The 23,171-nt window shown below is 49.2% G+C and overlaps 1 protein-coding gene across 1 annotated transcript in view; it reads right to left on the reverse strand.

Annotated features, from left to right (window-relative positions):
* FA2H (fatty acid 2-hydroxylase) overlaps positions 1-23,171 on the reverse strand; it is a 54,574-nt gene that overhangs the window by 25,409 nt on the left and 5,994 nt on the right. Inside the window, exon 2 of the mRNA XM_010850739.1 lies at positions 493-585. Coding sequence (XP_010849041.1) covers positions 493-528 — 36 coding nt within the window. The 5' untranslated portion in view covers positions 529-585. The remainder of the gene's footprint in view (positions 1-492; positions 586-23,171) is intronic.

A 23,171-nucleotide genomic window follows, 5' to 3' on the forward strand; every position in this document is an offset into this window, starting at 1 on the left:
CCCCCCCCTGGCAACCACCCAGCCCCTCCAGGAGCCCCTGACCAGCACATGGGTGCGCCTAACCAGGGCCGGATGCTGGTCTGCGAGCGAGCGCCGAGAGAAGCGAGGGCTGGGCTCTGCACCCGCCTGATGCAGAGGGCTCCCGCCCATCCCGGCCTCCTGCCAGTGGTCACCAGCGCCTGGGCCGCTCTGCCTCGTGCACTGGTCAAGCTGGGCGTGTCTGCCTCATCCTCGGGCCCTTCTCAGCTTCAGGGATCCCGGTGGGGGACCTCCCTCTGGGGTCTTTGCAGCCAGACCTTGCATGTGGTTTCCAGGGACCCACCACCACGGTGGGCCGAGTTTACTGCCTCAGGTCAAGCTCGTGAGCTGTTGGCGCCTGTCCCCGGGTCCTCGTCTACCCTCATCATGACCAGCCACGCTGGTGGCTCCACGCCCCCTCTCCTTGGCCCCTCGAGCCCCAGGTGCCACCCCGCCCTGCCCCGTGCCCGCTACCTTTTCCCAGTCCACCGCCTTGAGCTTTGGCTCCATCACAGGGTCTGTCTTCTGAGTGCTCGCAGAGGCTACAGGCCCATTCTCCACGGGACCCTGGGGAATGAAGACAAGAGTGGATTACCGATGGCGGCAAGGGAAGAGAGCCCGCGCGGCCCTTGCCGAGCGTGGGAGCACAGTGTGGGGCAGGGTGGGCGGAAATAGAGGGTCCTGAGCGCACTGGAGAGCGGGTTAGCACTGAGTAGGCGGTCTTATTCCCGACACTCGTCTTCTCCTTAGAAACACACACAAGAGGCAGAAAGATCCAGGGGAGAAGAGAAGCTGGCCAAGAGACTGGAAGGAAACGAGAGCCGTCAGGGGGAATGTTCCGGCCCAGGGGAGCCCTGCCAGCCCCTCCCCAGGCTCCTGGCAGTTGCCAGGCCAAGAGTCGCAGGGTGGCACCCAGAAGGCTTGCCAGGTCACACCTGATGATGACACACCGTGTCTGTTTTCCTGGTGAGTCTACAGGGCTGGTGAGCCACAGGTGGGCATCTAGGGCCACATGCCCGCAGAAGGAGAGCCCACAGAGCACACAGACCAGCCCTCCAGGAACTCCCAGGTGTGGGTCAGCAGCTGGACACGGGGCGGGGCTGGCAGAGGAGAGCCCAAATGGCCTCAAGGTCAAACGCAAAGGGTGCAGAGGCAGAGAGAGGAGGAAATGGAATGTACCTGGAAACTCACATGCTCCCAACTGGCCCTGATGTCATGTGGGGTGAGTCGGAGAGGGCTGGTTGGCACGTAGGCGCGGAGCACATTTCCCTTCAGGAAGGGTGGGGCAAGCCCTCGCCAGTAGAAGAGGCCTGTCCTCTGAGTCCCTGAGACCAAAGGAAGGCGTGGGGCTGGGGGCCATGGGGAAGGGGGCCTGAGAGGTTGGGGAATTGCAAGAAGCTGAGAAGACTGCTTGAGCAGCCAGCTGGGGTTTCTGCTGTTACGATTCTTGTATTTTCGCTTCCAAATGAACTGACAGAACCTGATGGCAACAGTGATGCTGTCATTTACTGGGAAAACCCACGTACAATCAAGTAAAAGGGGCTTTTGTGATCCTGTCTTGGTCTGGGTATCTCAGTATTTTTAATTTGTGTCACCACGTTAATATTTGAATTCTTTTTTTTTTTTTAAGCATCTCTGAAGATCTCTTGAGGACAGAGAGAATTTTATAGTATTTCATACAATGAAGTTCCCTAACTATCCAATATAAAAATGTCATATAATAATCTTGTCCCTTTCAATTTTGTGCTATCCTCAAAACACCCTCGAGCACCTCTAACCATGGTTCTCTCCCTCCCAGATAGCTCCTGTCTCCCAGTCCCTCCAGGTCTTTTCTTAAGTAGGGTGATCGAATCCTTCTCTGCACCCCAACCCCACTCACTCACTCCAACTCCATCCATCTCTCTCCACAAAAGGCTTGTTTTGGGGTCCGCCCATCCCAAGCAGGGAAGGGGTTATCATTTGAATCAGCGTGTGATTTTTTTGTCTGCGCTACACTTTTCAGACATCCCTGAGTGGCAGACACAGGTCTATCTAGGGCATGTGCCTCGAAACAACCCCCGGAAGCAGAAGGAAGGGTGTCCGTTTACCAGTACCGGACACAACACTCATCTACCCATCCCGTGCTTCTGCTCACGGAGGCCTTGGGGAAGTCTTCCCTCTGCTCAGCAGCCGCAGTGTTCAGGGACAACTTCTGGCTCTTGCCCTCTAGGACTGTATAGGCTATTTTCACCTGGTAGCTTATATATACACCCGAGAACAGACCACTGCCATCTGCTTTTCCCTAAGATTCTCTCAGGACATAATAGGGTCTCTACGCATAATGACTGGTTCCTGTTCCTCCTCCAAGGTGGGTGTGATTGGGGATGCGGACAGCACACAACAAGGCCCGTGCCTCCCCGTCATGGAACGTCCTATTTCAGGCCATGGGAACAGAGCTCCCATCAGCACTCTGACCACCATCTCATCTCATCTAACTTCTGGCCACCTGAAGTTTTTTTTTTTTTTTTTTTTTAAACGGACTGCTGCTGCTGGCATGTGTTGAGAGCTGGTGTGGCCCGGAGGTGATTCGGACCTGCAAACCTGTTCACTATGAGGAAGACTGGGATGCCTGGAATAGTGATGAATAGGAGGGCATGAGGCAATGGAAATCAGAGGAACCCTAAGAAATGGGGTCATCGAGGGGAGTTTGCAGGGATGGAAGCCCTGGCTCCATATCTGCCTCCTCTTCAGGGGCTGGCGGTGTCAGTGAGCATCACTATGGTCGTTTCCCCTCCTACGCGGATCTCATCCACACCCACTGCCCTCACTGACTCATCCACAGACAGGTGTCTGAACATCTGCAGCGTGCCACCCACGCATCAGCTCAGAAGACTCTGCAACGTCCCTGTCTGTAACACTGGTCCTGCTCCTTATCCCAGGGAGGATGTTCCCAAAGGCTGACAAGATTGTCTGATCCTCTGACCACTTTCCTAAGAGTGGCCACACTAGTAGCCTCTGCAGGTTGGCTTGTCCTTGGCTTCCCCGTATTTCACATCTTTCCCTCATTATTTCCAAACTCTTCTCCCGTATGCCCTTGAATTAACCCAGACTTTTCCCTTCAGCAGTAGGGATGAGTTGCCTTTTGCCTTGCGTTTTTCTCCTCAAATGTCATCCTACCTATCATGACAACAAGCCCTTTCATCTTCATAACAACTGAATGAGAGAGGCATGATTATTCTTCCTACTTGACAGGTGAGAGGACCAAGGCATGAAGCAGACCATAGTTAATGAGAAAGCGGAGCCTGCAGTTGGGCTCGGGAACATTTTCCTGACCACCATATTTTTTTTGCCTAACCAGTCTGGCCAGAAATGATGTCTTCATTTTCCAACTTAGGAAAAAAACAAAACAAAACCCACTTTCATGTGTCCCACCGCCTCGGTTGGTAGTTGTAATCTTCTGCCTCGTGTTGTTTTTGCATGTGTGGGCCATGATCGAGCCTGTCCAATGGTGCAACCGATCCCAACAGGGCAGGAAACTACTGTTTCCCTCTCCTAGGCACCTGGGGTGGGCGCCTGAGCGTACTTCATGCTCCACTCATGTTTCTAGAGTGAACCATGTTTTGGTGTTGGCTCTCTGCAACCCAGTCACGATCCCCTGAGATTCCAGACCTCTGAGTCGCAGCATGGGTCGCAGGGGACCCTGGCTTTGTTACCGGGTGGAGCCCTGAACTTCCAAAAGGCTCCTGCTCCTTGGAAATGCAAATCGAATGGTGTGAGCACGCCTGCCTGGAATCGATGTGGCGCAGGACGCTTAACACACCACCTGAGGATGCCGCCCCAGGCTGGGTGGGCCGGTGCCCAGACACAAGGGCCGAATCCCAGTAACCTGAGCCGTATATCATCCTCAGTGCCCTTTGCCCCAGTCCATGCGACAGACGTGAAGAGAACTGAAACTACATTAGTCTGATATGAAATGACAAGCTTATTTTGCCAAAATAAGATGTATTTTAAAAAAAGTATTTTTTCAAAAAAATTATCATTAGTAGCATTTCATAAATGAAAGAAGTAGGTAGAAAATACACCCTTGCAGCATAAAAGGCAGTTCTTCCCGAGGAAGGTCATCTGGCAACTTCACATGAGGATTAAATGATAATAATTTAAAATAAGATTCCATTTAAAAATATTTATTAATGAAGAAAAATGACAACCTAAATTTTTGTTCTGTGAGCATTAATTGTACGTCATTGTTTGCTCGGTTCACGAGGGTCTAATCTCTGTGTAACAGGAAGTGGATCAAAGGCACTCTTTGTTCCAGCTCTAAGGTTTTCTTAACAAATTACTGTAAATCTAGTTTCACTGACAGATGTTGGCTGAAAATGAAAACAGAACCTTCAGGGTACTTTGCTGCTGCTGGTGTTCGGCTGGAAATACTTCAGGTGAAATGAGGGAGAAGGTGGGAGGGCCCCAGGTCCTGCTCAGCGCGGGCTCCCATCTGCCTCCCTGGCTCCAGGCAGTCACGCTGCCCTTGGATCCTGCCCCAGCGCCCGTCTAGGGCTGCCCCGAAAGGTGGGGAGAGGGGGAAGTGGCAGGAAAAGCTGCCTCCTCCTGTCTTCCTGCCGCCTCCTGCCGTCCCAGCCCCAGGTAAGCACAGCCCGAAGGTCGTGGAGGCGCAGTGCAGCCTTGTCGTGAGTGGGATGCTTTCAGCCGGCAGATCCCAGGCGGGCATGAGCAAGGTGCTTTCCGGGTGGCCTCATCTGGACCACAGCCCTCCCTGGGAGGAGCCCAGGTTTATTAACCATAGGATTGTACACGGCTCTAATATGGGAGGAGATTTCAAGGAGAGCCAGAGCAAACAGCACATGGGAACTGCCAGGAGCAGAAATGCCCTCAGGGACAAGGAAATGTCCTCTGCTGCTGCTGCTGCTAAGTCGCTTCAGTCGTGTCCGACTCTGCGATCCCAGAGACGGCAGCCCACCAGGCACCGCTGTCACTGGGATTCTCCAGGCAAGAACACTGGAGTGGGTTGCCATTTCCTCCTCCAATGCATGAAAGTGAAAAGTGAAAGTGAAGTTGCTCAGTCATATCCTCTAGTTGACTCTTTTTCCAGAGTCTAGTTGTGAGTTTTCAAAAGGTCTCCCGTTCCAACTTGGGCTGCTCCTATGCGAATCAGGGCAGGGGGTGGGTGTTCCAGGAAGGAAGTCCTTCCGGGAGCCATCACATCGCACCACATACACTGATCTGGGCCATGCCTTCCAGACTTCCTGGACTCTGTGTTTATTTTATAGGTGAGCTGGGCTCAGCCTTGAATTCCACGGTCAAACACCAAACATGAATCAGAAGTGTGTAAAGGTCATTCCTAGGGACTGAGGTACAACTCAGACTTTAAAAGGCCTCTAAAAAAATTTCTTAGAAACTTCCACAATGCATTATTTAACAGACTCTCCTGATCCTGGAAGCAAGCCTTAAAACCAAAAAGCCTTAACCAAAAAGCATGAGCAAGTGAAGAATACTTGCGCACTTTTCCAGGTTTAGGACGTTGTTCTGGGTCCTGCCATCAGACCGCATAGCCGCAGACTTTGGGGAAGGGAAGTGAATAGCTCTGAAGTCAGACATACAGTGGCTTTTGTAAGAATGATCAGCCCGCATGCTGACAGGTGAGGCTTGACACCTGTGCCCGATGACAGCTTTCCTGGAGGGTCTACCCGAGCGACTCCAGACTGTCCCAGGGTACCAAGGATAGAGCTCTGAGCATTCCACCCTGTGAAGGCAGGCAGCAGATCTGGCTAGAAGCACATGTTATGGTCAGGCCCAAGGCTGTTTGTGAGGAGCTGGTGAGCTCAGCAAAGTCGTTCAGGGGCTGAAAAAATGTTGCTTTGCTGTGCCTCTTGTGGGGACTGCCTCCCAAGCCAGAGTGCAAGCCCCACGAGGGTAGAGACCCTGATGCCCCGCTCCCTGCTGGGCCCTCGGCTGCTGGCACGGGGTCAGCGCGCGAATGTGTCCTGAATGGGACGCTGTGCGTAGACGGTGGCCTGGTTAGGCTCCGGGGGTCCCGGCAGGCAGGATGGCTAACGGGGGAGGGGGGAGGTCAGTATGCCCCACTAAGGAGACTGGGTAGGCGGCACTGCCCACCCACACCTGGAATCCACTGGACATGCTGGGCAATGTGGAAGGGGGGCCCTGAGCTCCTTCAGGCCTCCCAGGCCACAGGGAGAGAGGTCAGTGAGACGTCAGCACCGGTGTGGTTTCTCCCAGTGCAGCCACTCTCAGCTGCCCATGGAGTGCGCTGTCCTCCTGGGCCAGCTCAGGCCCCTGCTTCTGTCTCACGGGGACGCTCTTGCAGACAGCACCCCCCACTCTCCAAGGCTCCCTGGGCCGCCACCTCCTCTCCCATAAACTGAGTTCAGACCTGAGCTCACAGGGGACCCAGGAATGGTTCCCTTCCGGCTCCCTGAAGTTCCAGCCACTTCTCCCAACACGCCTGCCTCTCAGGGAGGCAGCCTTGAGGAAGAAGAGTCCAGGGTCAGCCACCCAGTCCAGGCCCTGCAGATTCACTCTACTGCAGAGACCAAGCTCTAGGTCCAGATCCCTCATCGACCTGCTCTGTGACCTCAGGGTCTTCCTCTTGGAACAAGAAATGCTTCTCTCTGGCAAGGGCACCCCAAGTTCCTGCTCTCCTCAGACGCTGGGCAGGTGCCACCCATGAGCAAAGCAGGCAGAGTGTGGCACATGAATCAGACTCACATTGTTTGTAATGAAACACACAGGAATACTCTTCACTTTTATGAGGAAAGATGCTCGCTCCCATTTTTCTTAAAATAAGAGGCACCAAGAAACAAAAAAACAAGCAAAACCGTGAGGAGCCCTTTTGCTGGAGACAGTGGTACAGAGGGAAAAAAAAGAAATGCGACACGCGCAGTCATCGGTGGTCGCTGTCTTATGGTTGTGGTATGGGGAAGGCGGCAGGGGAGGGTGGGCACTGCAGCAACCTGCAGGGGTCGCCCCCACGGGAAGGGGGCAGCCCTGACTTAGGTCCAGGTCAGATTAGGATGGGGCCCAGTGCTCAGACCTTCTGATTTCTAAGAAAAGCTGAAAAACTAGATTTCTCTCTGAAATCTCCAGAATTTAAAAATCTGCCTCACATTTAAAACGAATGATGTGGGCCAAACTAATGTGTCTGAACCCAAGCACAGCCCTTGGCCTGCCCGTCTGCAGCACCTGGGGGAGCTCAGCCCTCCCGCCCCGGGGGAGCCGCAGGGAAGGATGGGTGTGGACGAGAAGAGCAAGGCTTCTGTCCCCTGGGAACCCAGAGGGCGTCCAAGTGTGCCCACCCCACTCTGCCAAGGCCCACAGTGGGTTGGTGACAGACTGGCTCTGGGGGGAGCAGAGCCCTGTGAAGTTCAGTGGATGGCAACTGGGCCTCACCCTCCATCCAGTCTAGGTGAGTGGATCGGGTCCAAGGAAAAGAGGGGGCCAGGAAGCGGAAGCAGGCTGGGGATTCTGACTTTCACCACCCCTCTTCCCCCTCATGATGCCTGGAAAGGAGATGAACCCATGGGGGTGAAGCGACTGCAGGGGAGATGTGGCCGGGCACCAAGGATGCGCCTCCAGGGTCTCTCTCCCCTGAGAGGCCTGACCTGGTCCTCCCCACGCCCAGCCCACCTCCAAACTCCCGTGCTGACATCCTAACCCCCAGCACATCAGAACGTGGCCTTATCTGAAAGTCGTTGAGACGAAGTGATTCGGGTGGGCCCTAACCCAGCATGCCTGGTGCCCATTCAGAAAGGTGAAATGTGGAAAGAGTACACACCCTGGAGAGCACCCTGTGAAGAGTCAGGGCCAAGCACCTGCAAGCCCAGGCCTCCAAAGCTTGCCAACCAACCAGCCGCAGCCAGGGAGCAGCCTGGGATGGTCTCCCTCACAGCCCTCGCGACAAGCCCAGCCCACCACACCTCAGAGCTCTGGCCTCCGGAACTGACACGCCAACTCCTATTGCCCCAGCCACCTGGTCTGTGGACTACACTGCAGCAGCACCAGCAAGCAAATCAAAGGCCTGGACCAGTTTCCCCTGGGTTTGACCCAGGGCCCCAGAAGGAGAATGAGTCCGAGGGGGAGTGAGAGCAGATGACGGAGGTGATCAAGGAAACGTGGGAATGGGACCCAAGGCTGCAGCAGACGCCGGGGCCTTGCAATCAGCACAGCCCTCTGCCAGGCCCCTGGAGGGTGGGCATTCGGGTACCCCCTCCCCAACCCACAGGCCCCGTGTAGAGCCAGGGTGGCTGTGATCCCCTTCTTCAGGGCCTGAGCGGTCTCGCTCCAGCACGTGGAACGCTATGTTGGGGTGGCAGGCTGGCCTGCGGCTCCAGCGGACTGCAATTCTCTCTGATGTAGACCTCGGCCTACTTGGCCAGCCCCACTCCCACCACAGTTTGCGCGGCTTCCATCGGCACCCGCTTCCCAGCAAGGGCCAGTCCCACCTGTGCGTGTGGCCGTCGGTTCACAGCCATCAACACAATTCTCCCTGAAGACGTGTTTCCCGCACGAGGGAAACTGAGGCACAGAGGACCCAGTCACTGATCTAAGGGCTCGCCAACGGCTGCTGGGAGCGTTGGCCTGGAAGCTGCTTCCAGCTGTCCTCACTGACGGCGTCCATGTGCTCACCGTGTCCCCGCCAGGGGGGACTCACCGGGATGCTCCGAGCCCCTGCCGTGGGCCCCCCAACCCCGCGCCCGAGCCCCAGACTGTCCCCAGAGAGGGTGTGCTTGGAGGGTGCGTGAGGGGGAGAGCAGAGAGAAGAGCAGCAGAAAGCCTGCACTGTGTGGGGCACACAAACAAGCCGACCACAGAGGCGCTGAAAGGAGGCTGTGTGCGGCGGGCGGGGGCGCCGCATAAAGGGGTGTTGTTCGGGAAGGCCGGGGCTGGGCACCGCGGGGCAGACAGACGGCCTTTTATCCTGCAGCCTGGGCTTGGCCTGAAAACTCTTTTTTGAAATGGGATGGTGCCCCAGGTCCTGTGTCCAGCTCTGCCCCACTCCCTGGGGGCCCAGCGGGTGCTGGGGGGTCCAGGTGTCTCACGATACCTGGGCGCAGGTGGGCCAGGCAGGCCCTGGGAGAAGGGGGACCGCGGCTGCACCAAGGGGCGGCCCAGGAGAAGCCTGTGTTAACGAGCCCCGCCCCGCGGTCCCCAGGGAGCAGCGTCCCCGGAGCCCATTTGTTTTTGTCACCAGGAACTTGGGGGCAAAAATGAAGACGGCAGGACCTGTTTGCTTCCATCCCCAGGAGGCTGCCGAGTGATGAAGTCGAAATCAGAAGCCAGGCCCTGTGGCCTACCCGAGCTTGAGGACATCATAACAAACCCCTGACGCGCAAAAACCCAAAACCCAAACCGAAACCAGGCCTGGCAGATGACAGGCCACAGAAGCCCCAGAGCACAGCCACAGGCTGCCTGCCCGGCCAAAGGAGAAGAGGCGATGAGCAGGGGTAGGAAGCGCGTCTGGAGGTATGCCTCATGCCTCCACTCAGGAGCTTTGGGGATGTGGACAACACTGTCCCAGCCTCCACGCATCCCTGACGTCCGTTTCAGCAGTGCTGTGACCCCGCATGGCTCCTAACTGTGAAATGACCCCCTTGGATGACGTCACCATGGCTCCTAACTGTGAAATGAGCCCCTTGGATGACGTCACCATGGCTCCTAACTGTGAAATGACCCCCTTGGATGACGTCACCATGGCTCCTAACTGTGAAATGACCCCCCTTGCATGACGTCACCAGCAACCCCGTCACCAGAAGCAGCAGCCAGCATAGGTGGGCATTCCAAGACATCAGGAAAGGGGGACAGTGGATTGAAAGTACTAAATTACCACCCCAGACTCACGACAGTGTCCCACAAGTCTCTGGGCTACTAACTTGACTCTCTACCAAGTCCGGATATGGACCGTCTGCATCCACGCAGATCACTTCTGCTCAGAGGAGGGCACCATTTCCAGGAAGTCACCAAGAGGCACCTCCTGGGTCCTGCCGTGCCAAACCTGCCTCTCCTGTAGTGGTCGGATGGGCGGGACCAAGAGCCCCAGCTCTGAGGAGCAGCATCAGCAAATACAGGAGACAAGCTGCTCAAGCTCAGCCTTTTGTAGATTCGACGGGACATTTCTATGTGGTCTCTCAAGTCCGAGACCTCAAAGCACCTCAGGTAGGCTGACAGAATGTGTTACCCACAGGGAAGACAGGCTTAAGCCATCTAAAATATGTTATCTGCTCACTGACCCAACTTATATAAAAAACCAATTTCAGATGTAACACTCCTTTCTGTAAGGATTAACCTCAAAATACTATTTTGCTGTTTTATTAAAAGAGAAGCAAGACCATGGATTTACAAATAACCTCAGATATCACTATCCCAGAGGCAAGATTTCAAAATGTGCCTATTATAATCTAATTTAAGAAAGAAAAACACTGCTGTTCTCCTCTGTTTACAAAATGGCAAAAGATTATATTGCCAGAAACGATACAAGTCACTGAGCTATTTTATAAACAAAGCAATAAAAAAAAAAAAAAAAAAAAAACCCTGTCTTAAACCCATTACTTCTTTTTACTGATTCAAGCAATTTCCCCTCTCCCTGCCAGGCATAGAATTTTTCCCCATTTACAGATGAGGACGCTGATGTACACAGAGGTTGACTGGCTTATCTCCAGGGATACGGTTAGTTCGAGAACACAAGACTGTCTAACTCTAAACCTGTTTTCTTTTCCACCCTCATTTGACCTGACAACTTCCAAATCCACTGCATGTTTCTTAAATTAGCCAAGTCCACACAGTGAGCTCTAGAACTAGTACCTCTTCACGAGTTATAGCCTACACTCCCAGTTTTATGCTCATTAAACACCGTATTTATACTCATCACGCTAATGGTGCTCACCCTCAGGGGGTGAGGTCCTTGAACAGCCCCAGGGCAACTTGGCCTTCTGCGTGGTCAGTGCCTCTCCAACAAGGCCACGTGTTGGGGCATCACTGAATACACGATCTGGTGTGATCAAGTAGAGGGAGAGACGACAAGAAGGAACCAACGGTGAAGGAGGCAGGGACATCAGCTTCCTGGAGCGGAATCACCAGGTCAGGAAGCCACCAGCCTGGAGAGAAGTGCCTTGGGACTCTGGGCCACAGCTTTTAGACCAATGCTGCCCAAAGGAACTCTCTGCAATGATAGAAATGTTCTAGATCCGCCCTGTCCAACATAGTAGCCACTAGCCACACATGTCTACTGAGCACTTGAAACGTAGCTAGTATGACTGAGGAACTGAATTTTTATTTTATTTCATTGAAAATTAAATTGCCACATGTGCCTCGGGGATACCTTACTGGACAGCAGACTTCAACTACTATTTGAAATCTCTCCCTGGGTGTTTCCTGGGCCTCTTACACCCAACAGGGACCCAGTGAACTTTAACTGCGCCATCCCAAACCTGAACCTCCATCCCAGTATTCATCATTCCCACAAATCAACGTGCCTAATTGTTCAGGTCAAAGCCATGATGTTACCCTCAACTCTTCTCTTTCCCTCACTCCCAGCATTTACTCCCTCAGCAAGTTCTACTGGTTTTACCTCCAAGACATTTCTATCTACTTCTTTCCATCCCAATGGCTGTGCAGTCCAGGGCACTTCTTTCTGTCATCTGGACCACAGTGATGGCCTCTCTGCTCTCTTCCTGTTTTCGTTCTTGACACCCTTCAAGCCACCATCCATGTGGCAGCCAGAATGTTCCAACAAGCTACAGAGCGACGGTGTCAGTGTTCCGCTTACAATGCCGCAGCCCACTGTCCTCAGAGTACACTCTGAGCCCCCACAATGACCAGCGAGCCCCCCTGACGTCAGGCTCCAGCTCCCTCTCCACTCTCCCTACCCCACAATCTCCCTTGCCCGCCACGCTCCCAGCAACCCCAGAGCTGCCCTCTGGATTCCAACCCTGACATACCCCAGGGCCCTTGTACTTGCTGTTCCTCTGCCTAGAATGCTTTTTACCCAGTTACTATGACAGCTCCTTTTCATCCCTCAGATCCCAGCTCCCCAGAGAGGCCTTCCCTGATCACTCCCATCAGAAGCTGCAGCTGTCATTCTGTTACAGCCCCTGATCTAAAATTTATTTGCTATCTATTCATCCATCCATCCAAAGAATATTCTGTTACAGCTCTAGCCACAACCCTTAGTGCCCTGTCTTCCTCCTTCATTCCATGGGCAGGGATGCCCTGTGAGGACAGCAACCAGTTGTCCTTTTACCCCCAGCATTAGGCTCAGCGGGGGCACGAGGAGACCAGGACCACTGTCTGCAGCTGAACAGAGGAAGGAGGAGGCAGCCCTACCAGCCCCTGGGACCACTGGGGTGGCTGCCAGCCTCCGTTTTGGAGAGACAAAAGGTCAGTGCAGACCCCACCTGCCCTCGCTGCGGGGAGAGGCAACTCTGAGAAACTGAACGTCGCCACGCGCATCAACTACAGGGGGTAAGTGGCCTGACCCAAGACAGTCTGAGCACATAGCAACTTAAGACCCTAAAACCACGCGTTCCTCACCGCCTAAGAGAAACCTGCCTTTTCTTAGTGGAAGCTGGGCTGAAAGGGCTTGTAATCCCATGTCAGTTAATCTCCATGCTCCATTTTACTGAGCTCACATGATCTCACTGTAGCCACACAGAATCCTGCAGTGGGGCAGTGAACGGGGAAATAAAGGCCGGGAGAGTGTTCTGACTCATGCGACGTCACGTAGCTGACGATCGCAGAGCTGGACCAGAGCTACAGGTCCCCGGACGCCCCCACTCTCCTGGAAGGGGACAGGTGCAGTACCCACCGCACAGCTGCTCCGCACTGAACTCCACACTGGGAGCTTGAGATGCTGACTCTTTAGTAATCCCACGAGACCTGCCCACCAAGCCACTTTCAGTGACTCCAGCTCTCCCCTCTCCATTTACCCTCCGCCCTTAAACTTCTAGGACAGTGGGTTGCAAAGTTTATGTTGCTTCTGAGGCACACAGGGAGCTTGTTAAAAGTGCAGGTTTCGAGGTCTTGCCTTCAGAGATTCTGATATTGTAGATGTGGGGAATGGCCCAAGAATATGAAACTATATATACATATACACACATACATCTATCTCCTTGTTGAAGTGAAAGTGTTAGTTGCTCAGTCATGTTTGACTCTCTGTGATCCCCTGAACTGTAGCCTGCCAGGCTTCTCTGTCTATGGGATTTCCCCAGCAAGAATACCGGAATGGGTTGCTATGCCTGGCTCCAGGATATCTTCCTGATTCAGGAATCGAACCCAGGTCTCCTGCATTTCAGGCAGATTCTTTACCATCTGAGTCACCATGGAAGCCCGTATACATGTATTTGTGTGTGTGTGTGTGTACACACACATCTATCTCCTTGTTAATTATCTTAATTAATTTTCTAATTTAGTTATATTTGTATTTTTTCACCTCAATGAAACATCAAACTTTTCACAAGGGTCTTAAATAGAATCTCCATTGCTACTAGAACCATTTTTCAGAAATACCACACAATTTCCAGGGCCTATCATATTTACTTCCATCAAGGTTATCTGAGTGGCAGAAGTTATTTAAAGATATCTGTACTGGGAGGAATAGTATCTCTCTGCACAAGACACGAGTTCAGTCCCTGGGTCAGGAAGATCCTCTGAAGGAGGGCATGGCAACCCACTCCAGTAGTCTTGCCTGGAAAATCCCATGGACAGAGGAGCCTGGTGGGCTACAGTCCATGGGGTCTCAAAGAGTCGGACACGACTGAGCAATTAAGCATGCACACATGCCACCCATGTCAAGTTCATGCCCACGAAGAACCTGGTGAGTGTGACTTTATTTGGAAATAGTGTCTTTGCATTCACCACATTGCGATGAGGTCACACTGGGTGAGGGTGGGCTCTAAGTCCAGAATGACTGGTGTCCTCATAGGAAGAGGGGAAATTTGGACACAAATGTAAGACACAAGGAAGAATGCCTGTGTGAGACTGTGGCAGAGACTGGAGTGAAGTATCAACAAGCCAAAGAACACCAAGGGTTGTCAGTCCCACCAGAAGTTAAGAAAGAGGTAAGTCCCCTTAGAGGCTCCAGAAGGAGCCAACCTGGCCAGCTCCTTGATTTCAGACTTCTCACACACAGAACAGCGAGAATAAATTTCTGCTATTTTAAGTACCCAGTCTATGGAACTCTGCTAGAGCTGCTCTGAGAAAGTAATACAGTATCACTAGAAACGGGATGCCTTGTTGCATGTAACCATTCACGTGCTGTTACCTTGTTTGATTCTCCCACCCATTCTTTAAGAATTTGGGGGTGATGTCCATGAGGCAACTACCAGTATTTTTCCAACACTTTATTGTGAAAAAACTTAAACATGCAGCCAAGGTGAAAGAATCTTACTGTGAATCCCTGTATCCCTACTACCTAGATCCTACCATTCACATTCTATTTCTTTTTAAAAGCCTTTTTTGTGTATATCTTGATTAAAAAAATACTTTAGTGCTAAAAAATCTTACCCATCACCTGGGCCTTCAGTGAGTTATCATCTTTTTGCTGGAGGAGGGTTTGAAATACCACAACAATTACCAAACCGTGACACAGAGACACAAAGTGAGCAGACGCCCCTGGGAAAAAGGTGCCAACAGACTTCCTTGAGGCAGGGTTGCCAGAAACCTTCAACACAACAACAACAGTACTGGGACATGCAACAGTAAAGCACAGTAAGATCAGGTCTGCCTACACGACTGCGTGATTCCACTTCTGTAACACTGTTTATGTCTGAGAGAGGAAGAAGACAGGGGACAAAGCAGCACCTCACAGGATGTGGACAGTTCTAAGTAAAACATTGACCCTGCAGCCCCACCTGCTAACCTCACGGCCCCCGGCTCTTGGAAACCCAGTTCCGTGTCACGGTGCGCTCCTGTGCCCACAGGACACACACTGGGACCTCCCCGCTTCCTAGAGTCTTTCTCCAAAGTCATCCCCTCACCACAAAATCCAAACCAGCATTCCCTCAATGTGCTCCAAATGTGCCCAGTTCTAGTAGCAAAAAAAAAAAAAAGGATTTACATGATTGATATTAAGATTTGAATGACCAGAGACAATTCCTTTAACCTGTCAGAGTTTCCATGCTTTTAATTGAGCCAGGATTTCTAATCTCTGCTGCGGCTGCTGCTAAGTCGCTTCAGTTGTGTCCGACTCTGTGCGACCCCATAGATGGCAGTTGATACATAATTACCACTAATGGTAAAATGATTAAGAGGGGGGAAATGGAGATTGAACTCTTCTAAAGTATTTTCTTCTTTTCCTTTCTCTTATATCAGTAGGTGCCCCAAATAAGTTATTGCAGTTTATCATTCAAGTGTAAAATATTTTGAATCAATAATATATTTTCTGTTTTCTTTTGGTAAAGACTGGCTTTTATTAATGCACTTTCTATCCTCTGTAAACTCTTTTTGTGCTGAATGTTGGGACTGACTACGCTAAATAAAAGCTAAGTAAAATTTGTTGCATAATTTTTCTCTTCTTTACTGAACAAAACATATGAAACAAAATATGTGAAACCTTAAAAAAAATAATGGGGGGAAGTAATTTTTAAAGTCTGGTGCATACCAACATCTAACTCTTACAATCATGAGGTCATATCTTTAGAAGCAAGTTATTTGCCTCCATTTAAAAGAAAATGGGTATTGCGCTTCCCTGGTGTCCCAGTGGTTAAGAATCCACCTGCCAATGCGGGGGACAAGGGTTCAATCCCTGGTCTGGGGAGATTCTACATGCCTGCAAGACAGCTAAGCCCCTGACACGCACTGGGGCAGCTCAGCCCCTGGGCCTCAACACTGAGCCCGGGTGCCTACGGCCTGCGCTCCACGACGAGAGAAGCCAGCACAGTGAGAGCCAGTGCAGCACAACTAGAGAGGAGCCCCTGATCGCCGCACCGAGAGAAAGCCTGCACGCAGCAACGAGGGCCCAGTGCCGCCAAAAATAAATAAATGAGTAAATCTTAAACAGAAAGAAAGAGCAAACATTGGGTATAAATTTCATATAGAAAAAAGCCACCAATCTTAAGTGTACTGTACGATATGTTTTGACAGTTATATGACTTCTTGTAGCCAATGCCCACATCAAGATATGGAACACTTCTGTCATCCCAGAAAAGTCCCAGGAATCTGCTTTTAATAAGGCCTCATTTGACTTTGATGAAAGGAAACTGGAGGGGATAAGTATGCAGTTCCCCTGACCAGAGGGATGTGAAGTTTTAGATTTACAGGGCTTTGCAAGAGAGGCGCGGGTTCCCTCGCCGGGTGCCCCCCGACTCTCTGAACTCCCTCACCCTCCATGCACGTGCAGAACTTGACCTGATGGCCCTCCTCTGACCACAGGCTGGGGACACAAGGCAGGAAGACACACAAGACCCGCCGCCACGGAGGCAAGGCTGCCTGCACGCGCTCCCTCCACACCTCTCCCCATCTCTGCAGAAACACTGCCGTTTCACAAGCACTGCACCTCAGTGTGCACGTCCTCCCCACGGACGTGCAGACTGCGGCCACGCCCGGGGTGGGCTTCTCAGAGCCACGTTCCCCCTGCTCCAGCCACACGACCTCAGGGTCAGGGCGCGGTGGTCAGCCAAAGCTCCTGAAAGTCAGACTTGGCCGTGTTCCCCCAAGGCTGGCAACATGACCCAGAGCTGTTTCTCAGGTCTTGGCCTGCCCTTTGCTTTCTCCAGTGGAGCAGGTGGGAGCAGAAGTCTGGCTGGAATAGAACAGAGGAGCAAAGAGGGGGAAAAACCTAATGCCTTAAACCTAATAAAAAGTGAGTGGTTTCCAGGGAGCTCAGCCGGGCACTCTGTGACATCTAGAGGGGTGGGAGGGAGGTTCAAGAGGGAGGGGATATATGTATACTTATGGCTGATTCGTGTAACTGTACAGCAGTAACCAACACAACATTGTAAAGCAATTATCCTCCAATTAAAAATAAATTTAAAAAATGAGTGATTTCATTACTACAGAATAGAGTCCAAGAATAGACCGAAATATGGAACTTCTCTGGTTGTCGAGTGGCTAAGACTCTGCACAGGGGGCCCAGGTTTGACCCCTGGTCAGGGAACTAGACCACATATGCTGCAACTAAGACCTGGCACAACCAAATAAATAAATACAAAAAAAAGAATAGTCCAAAACATGTATGTGAATGTTGTGTGATTGCTTGGTCACTAAGTCACGTCCAACTCTTTGTGACCCCTTGAACTGTAGCACGTCAGGCTTCCCTGTCCTACACTATCTCCCTGAGTTTGCTCAAACTCATGTCCATTGAGTCAGTGATGGTATCCAACCATCTCATCCTCTGCTGCTCCTTTCTCCTCTTGCCCTCAATCATTCCCAGCACCAGGGTCTTTTCCAGTGAGCTGGCTCTTCAAATCCAGTGGCCAAAGTATTGGAAGGTTCAGCTTCAGCATCAGTCCTTCCAATGAGCACTCAGGACTGATCTCCTTTAGGACTGACTGGTTGGATGTCCTTGCTGTCTAAGGGACCCTCAGGAGTCTTCTCCAACACTACAGTTTGAAAACATCAATTCTTCGGTGCTCAGCCTTAACAGTCCAGCTCTCACATCCATACATGACTAGGGGAAAAACTTTGACTATATGGATCTTTGTCAGCAAAGTGATGTCTCCGCTTTTTAATACACTGTCTAAGTTTGTCACAGCTTTCCCAAGGAGCAAGCATCTTTTAATTTTGTGGCTGCAGTCACCGTCTGCATTGATTTTGGATCTCAAGAATATGAAATCAGACACTGTTTCCACTTTTTCCCCAACTATTTGCCATGATGTGATAGGACTGGATGCCATGATCTTTGTTTTTTGAATGTTGAGTTTTTTTTTAAATTTTATTTTATTTTTAAACTTTACAATATTGTATTAGTTTTGCCAAATATCGAAATGAATCCGCCACAGGTATACATGTGTTCCCCATCCTGAACCCTCCTCCCTCCTCCCTCCCCATACCCTCCCTCTGGGTCGTCCCAGTGCACCAGCCCCAAGCATCCAGTGTCGTGCATCGAACCTGGACTGGCGACTCGTTTCATACATGATATTATACGTTTCAATGCTATTCTCCCAAATCTCCCCACCCTCTCCCTCTCCCACAGAGTCCATAAGACTGATCTATACATCAGTGTCTCTTTTGCTGTCTCGTACACAGGGTTATTGTTACCATCTTTCTAAATTCCATATATATGCGTTAGTATACTGTATTGGTGTTTTTCTTTCTGGCTTACTTCACTCTGTGTAATAGGTTCCAGTTTCATCCACCTCATTAGAACTGATTCAAATGTATTCTTTTTAATGGCTGAGTTAATGTGTGGAAAGGTGGGTTTTTTTTTCCCTTAGTTAGTGCGAAAAGATAGATTATTCCATAACTCTACTGGGAAAACTAGTTGGTCATTTAGAGAATTTGGAACCCAAAATAATCTCTATTTTGTCACTTATAATACCCCCCCATTTCCAGTAGATAAAACATTTAAGCAAAACCAAACAAATAAGAGAATCATTAAGGATAAAAACTATGAACAGGATACTATTTTTGTTTTTATATATAAAATCATAAAGTAGAGGTGATCTTCCTAAGAATGACCAAAGCTAAAAGCTTTAAATGGAGGAAAAAAACATTAAACAGGGTAAAAGACAAATGAGAGCTTGAAGACAAGTAGTAATATGCATGATGGATAAAGGCTAATATACTTTATATATAAAGAGTGGTATAAATCACTAGGGCTTCCCAGGTGGTACGGTGGCAGAGAATCCACCTGCTAATACAGGAGACACAAGGGATCAGGTTCAATCCGTGGGTCAGGAAGATCCCCTGAAGTAGGAAATGGCAACCTGCTTCAGTATTCTTGCCTGGAAAATTCCATGGACAGAGTAGTCTGGCGGGCTGCAAGTCTATGAGGTTGCGAGGAGTTAGAAACGACTGAGTGAACACACACACACACGTAAACTAATAGGGAAAAGATTAACTATCCAACACAGATGGACGAAGGACCTGAATAGGCAGCTTACCAAAAAGGTGCAAACAGTTCAGAAACGTGTAAAATACACATTACAAGACTTTCTCCTGTAATTCATAGAAGTGAAAATTTGAACAAGGAGCACTAAAAGTGAAATAGAATCTATAATTTAAAAACTCCCTACAAACGAAAGTCCAGGACCAGATGGCTTCACAGGAGAATTCTACCAAACATACAAATAAGAACTTACACCGATTCTTCTCAAGCTCTTCCAAACAACTGAAGGGGAGGAAACACTCCCACAGGCATTCTATTAAGCCACTATAACCCTGATACCAAAACGAAGCAAAGTCACCACCAAGAAAATTACAGACCAGTGTCTTTGATGAATATAGATGCAAAGATTCTCAAGAAAAATATTAGCAAACTGAATCCAACAACACATAAAAAATATACCCCACAACTGAGTGGAATTCTTCCCAAGTTCACAAAGATGGTTCAACATATGCAAGTCAATCAATGTAGTATACCACACAGACAAAGTCAAAAGTCACATGATCATCTTGTAGTATACCACACAAACAAAGTCGAAAGTCACACGATCATCTTGTAGTATACCACACAAACAAAGTTGAAAGTCACATGATCATCTTGTAGTATACCACACAAACAAAGTCGAAAGTCACATGATCATCTTGTAGTATACCACACAAACAAAGTCAAAAGTCACATGATCATCTTGTAGTATACCACACAGACAAAGTCGAAAGTCACATGATCATCTCAATAAATACAGAAAAAGCATTCGACAAAATTTAATATCCATTTATGATAAAAACTCATATCAAAGTGGGCAAAGAGGTAACATATCACAATATAATAAAAGCCACTTATGACAAACCCATAGCGAACACAATACTCAACAGTGAAAAAAAGCTGAAAGGCTTCCTGCTAAAATCTGGAACAAGACAAGAATGCCGACCCTCACCGTTTATATTCAACATAGTATAGGAAGTCCTAGCCACAGGAGTCAGAGAAGGAAAAAAAATAAAAGGTATCCAAATTGGAAGAGAAGAGCTAAAATTGCCACTATATGCAGATGATATGATACTATACACAGAAAACCCCAAGGACTCCACACAAAAGCTAATAAGTGAATTCAGCAAAGTAGCAGGATACAAGATTAACATTCAGAAGTTGATTACATTTTTTTACATTAACAATGAACTATCAGAAAGGGAATGTAAAAGACCATACCTTTCAAGATTGCACCCCTCCCCCCAACAAAGCCCAGGAATAAACCTGACCAAGGATGTCAGGAAAGGACCTGACCAAGGAAAGACGCATATGCTGAAAACTATAAAACATTAATAAAGGAAATAAAAAAGGATTCAAAGACATGGAAAGATAGCCCATGTTCTTGAATGGAGAAAACTTTCATGGCTGATGTGGAAGGAAGTACAAAATACATCATTAGGTTAAAAAAAAAAAAAGAGCAGCAAGTTGCCAAGGAGCCTGACCATACAACTCCTCTACATGGGAAACAGAAAGAATACTTTATGTGCTTCTCTGAGGTCACCAGGAATTGTTGATAGTGTTTACACAGGGACTAGGTTGGGAGGGGCACCCAATTTTTTTGCACATTCCTTTTAGTGATTTAAATTTGTGTATGAACTATGTTCACAGGTAATTATGACAACAGAGAAAAGGAGGGACAAGCTGATAGCTGGGGTTACTACCATCTGACAATATACAATGTAATAAAATGAACCCGACTGCAAAGTGAAAGTTCAAAATCAATGCAAAAACTTATAAAATTTCATGAAGTCAATGAAAGTGAGAGAAAACTGTTTTAGTTACAATTCCACGGTCAAGTAACGATCTGGCAAATGTAGGCTGTTTAACACTGAAACACAGGCAATCGACAAAGGATGAAGCCCTTCAAAAGAGAAGGGCTTGTTTACCAAGGATCAAAGGAGATCCTCAGCCCTTAAATGCTGTTGCTAAAATGACCCTCTTTACGATCATGCTGTGAACAGCCAATGCAGAGCTTAGAATGTCACACGGCTTTCATACATATTGTCCAAAAAAACCCCACACACCTAAAACAACTACTTGAATGCATTATTTGCTCAATTTAAGAATAAGCAGCCAAGTGCAATCCTAATTTTGCTGTCAGATTTTTTTTTTTTTTGGCCAAAATCTAACTGCTCCTTATTTCTCCATGGTAGTCAGTCTCAAAGTGTGGGCCTTAACTTGACTTAAAAATGTGAGATCCTTCTTAGATTTTTGTGGGTAAGTGATCTTGTTTCATAGAAGTTCATTATTACACAAAACTAGGGGCTATATATTAGCAATTAAGTGGGTTATTATGGACTACTAACATTCGGACTTTATAAAACAAAACTAGCCATTACTAAAATCTCCAGTTCCATTTTCCAGAGGGAAATGTGAGCACTGCACAATGCTAAACGATGTGAAAAAGGTTCTGCTGAGCATATAAGGATGAACAGAGCTATTTCCTTTAAATTCTACTTGTTTTAAAGGAGAAAGTATGACCAATTCATTCAGGTAATTATCAACCACGTTTGATGTAGATTGCATGGCTCACTTTTAAGTGTGTAGTCACGTGTAGTTACATCAATGGAATTTTTGGCTACTAGCTTTCTTCTAACAGGACCTTAAGACATTCTGTATGCATCTCAGTTCAAATATATTAAAACAAGTCCCCTCAAATTTGCTTACTTGGTATTGCTGTTTTAACACCTTGCAATATACTATCGCAATAAAGAAACAATGCATTTGAATAACTGTGTTTTAGGGCAAGGCTTCACAACAACAAATCCTGAGTGAGGTTTCTACTTCTCAATGATAACTTTACAGCTCTTGCTAGCATCAAGTTTGGTATTCTCCAACCTTACTATTATGACTGAGCTTGGTTTCCATCAGAGGGCAAGAGCAGGTGGGAAGAGAGGTCGTTAGAATCTTCTGCCCATTTTAGATAAGCAGGAATTAGAGATGATTGACAATCACAGTTTGGAGATGACACGCTTTAGAGAGTTTTGCATGAAAAGACACAGGGAAGAGTCAACAGAACTGGAAACCCAGGAACCTGGGTTCTACCTCCACACATCATCCAAACCACTTACAGACACAGGGTTACAAGCCACAGCGCTGAGAGCAAGCAGGGCTCTCGATCGGCATTTCCTATGGTTCCTTTGACTTCTACCCTTGTCGGGGACTTGGGTAGGAGTGAACTGCAGTAGCCTCACGTGGAAGGTGTTTTGGCAACTCCTTCCGGCTGATGAAAAACTGAGGGCAAAGGCAGAAATGAGGGACTCACCTGATAGTCCTCCATACTTTCCATCAGCTCACAGTCCTTTCCGCTAACAAAGAAGAAACTGGAAAGAGGTTTGTTTGTGACTCCACATCTTACTACTTGAAGCATCCTGTGCGTGCCATCACCGCTTTCCTTTGCAATTTGGCACGTATCTCGGCATTTGGAAACGCCGATCGAGAGCCGTCCTTGCTCTCAGCAGCTCGTTCATTCATTCATTCAGACATTTATTACTTCCTGTTGGCAGGCACGAGGGTGCTAGTGTCTCCCAGGGAAACCCAGGTGAGTCCAGCAATTTCAGTCTTCAGGGAGTTTACAATTTAGTCGAGAAGATAAGACATGCAGTGAAAGCAGTGAATAGGGAAGAACATTTTGAATGCTGTAATGTAGGTAGAGGCCAAGTGCTGTGTGAGTGTGCGAGAAGGAAAAACCTAGCTCTAGATGGGAAAGGAAGGAGACTGAAGAAGTAGAGTGGATAGTTATCTGAATTAACTCCAAATTTAACTAAGTGTTCCGGGTGTGGAGCCGTGGATGCAGCAATTGGGAGCCACTGAAGACTTAGGAATACTGCTGTAATATAACCACGTTCTTTGGAAAGCTTCACAGGCCATGGGCTGCAGGGAATGCTGGGAGGGAGAGAACTGCCCAGGGGACTGCTGCAGTAATGAGTGTAACGAGGCTCTGGCCGTGGCAGGGGAGTAGTGGGCAGACGTCTGAAGGAAGACTCAGAAGGCCCGTGAGGATGAGCAAGGGTCTGCCCAGCCACCAGTCTGCTTTATCCCCCACTCCCTTCTACAGCCTCTGGATCCTTTAGGACAGAGC

The sequence above is a fragment of the Bison bison genome, unplaced genomic scaffold (assembly GCF_000754665.1).
Source record: "Bison bison bison isolate TAMUID 2011002044 unplaced genomic scaffold, Bison_UMD1.0 scf7180017864295, whole genome shotgun sequence".
In the NCBI taxonomy this organism is placed as follows: Eukaryota; Metazoa; Chordata; class Mammalia; order Artiodactyla; family Bovidae; genus Bison; species Bison bison.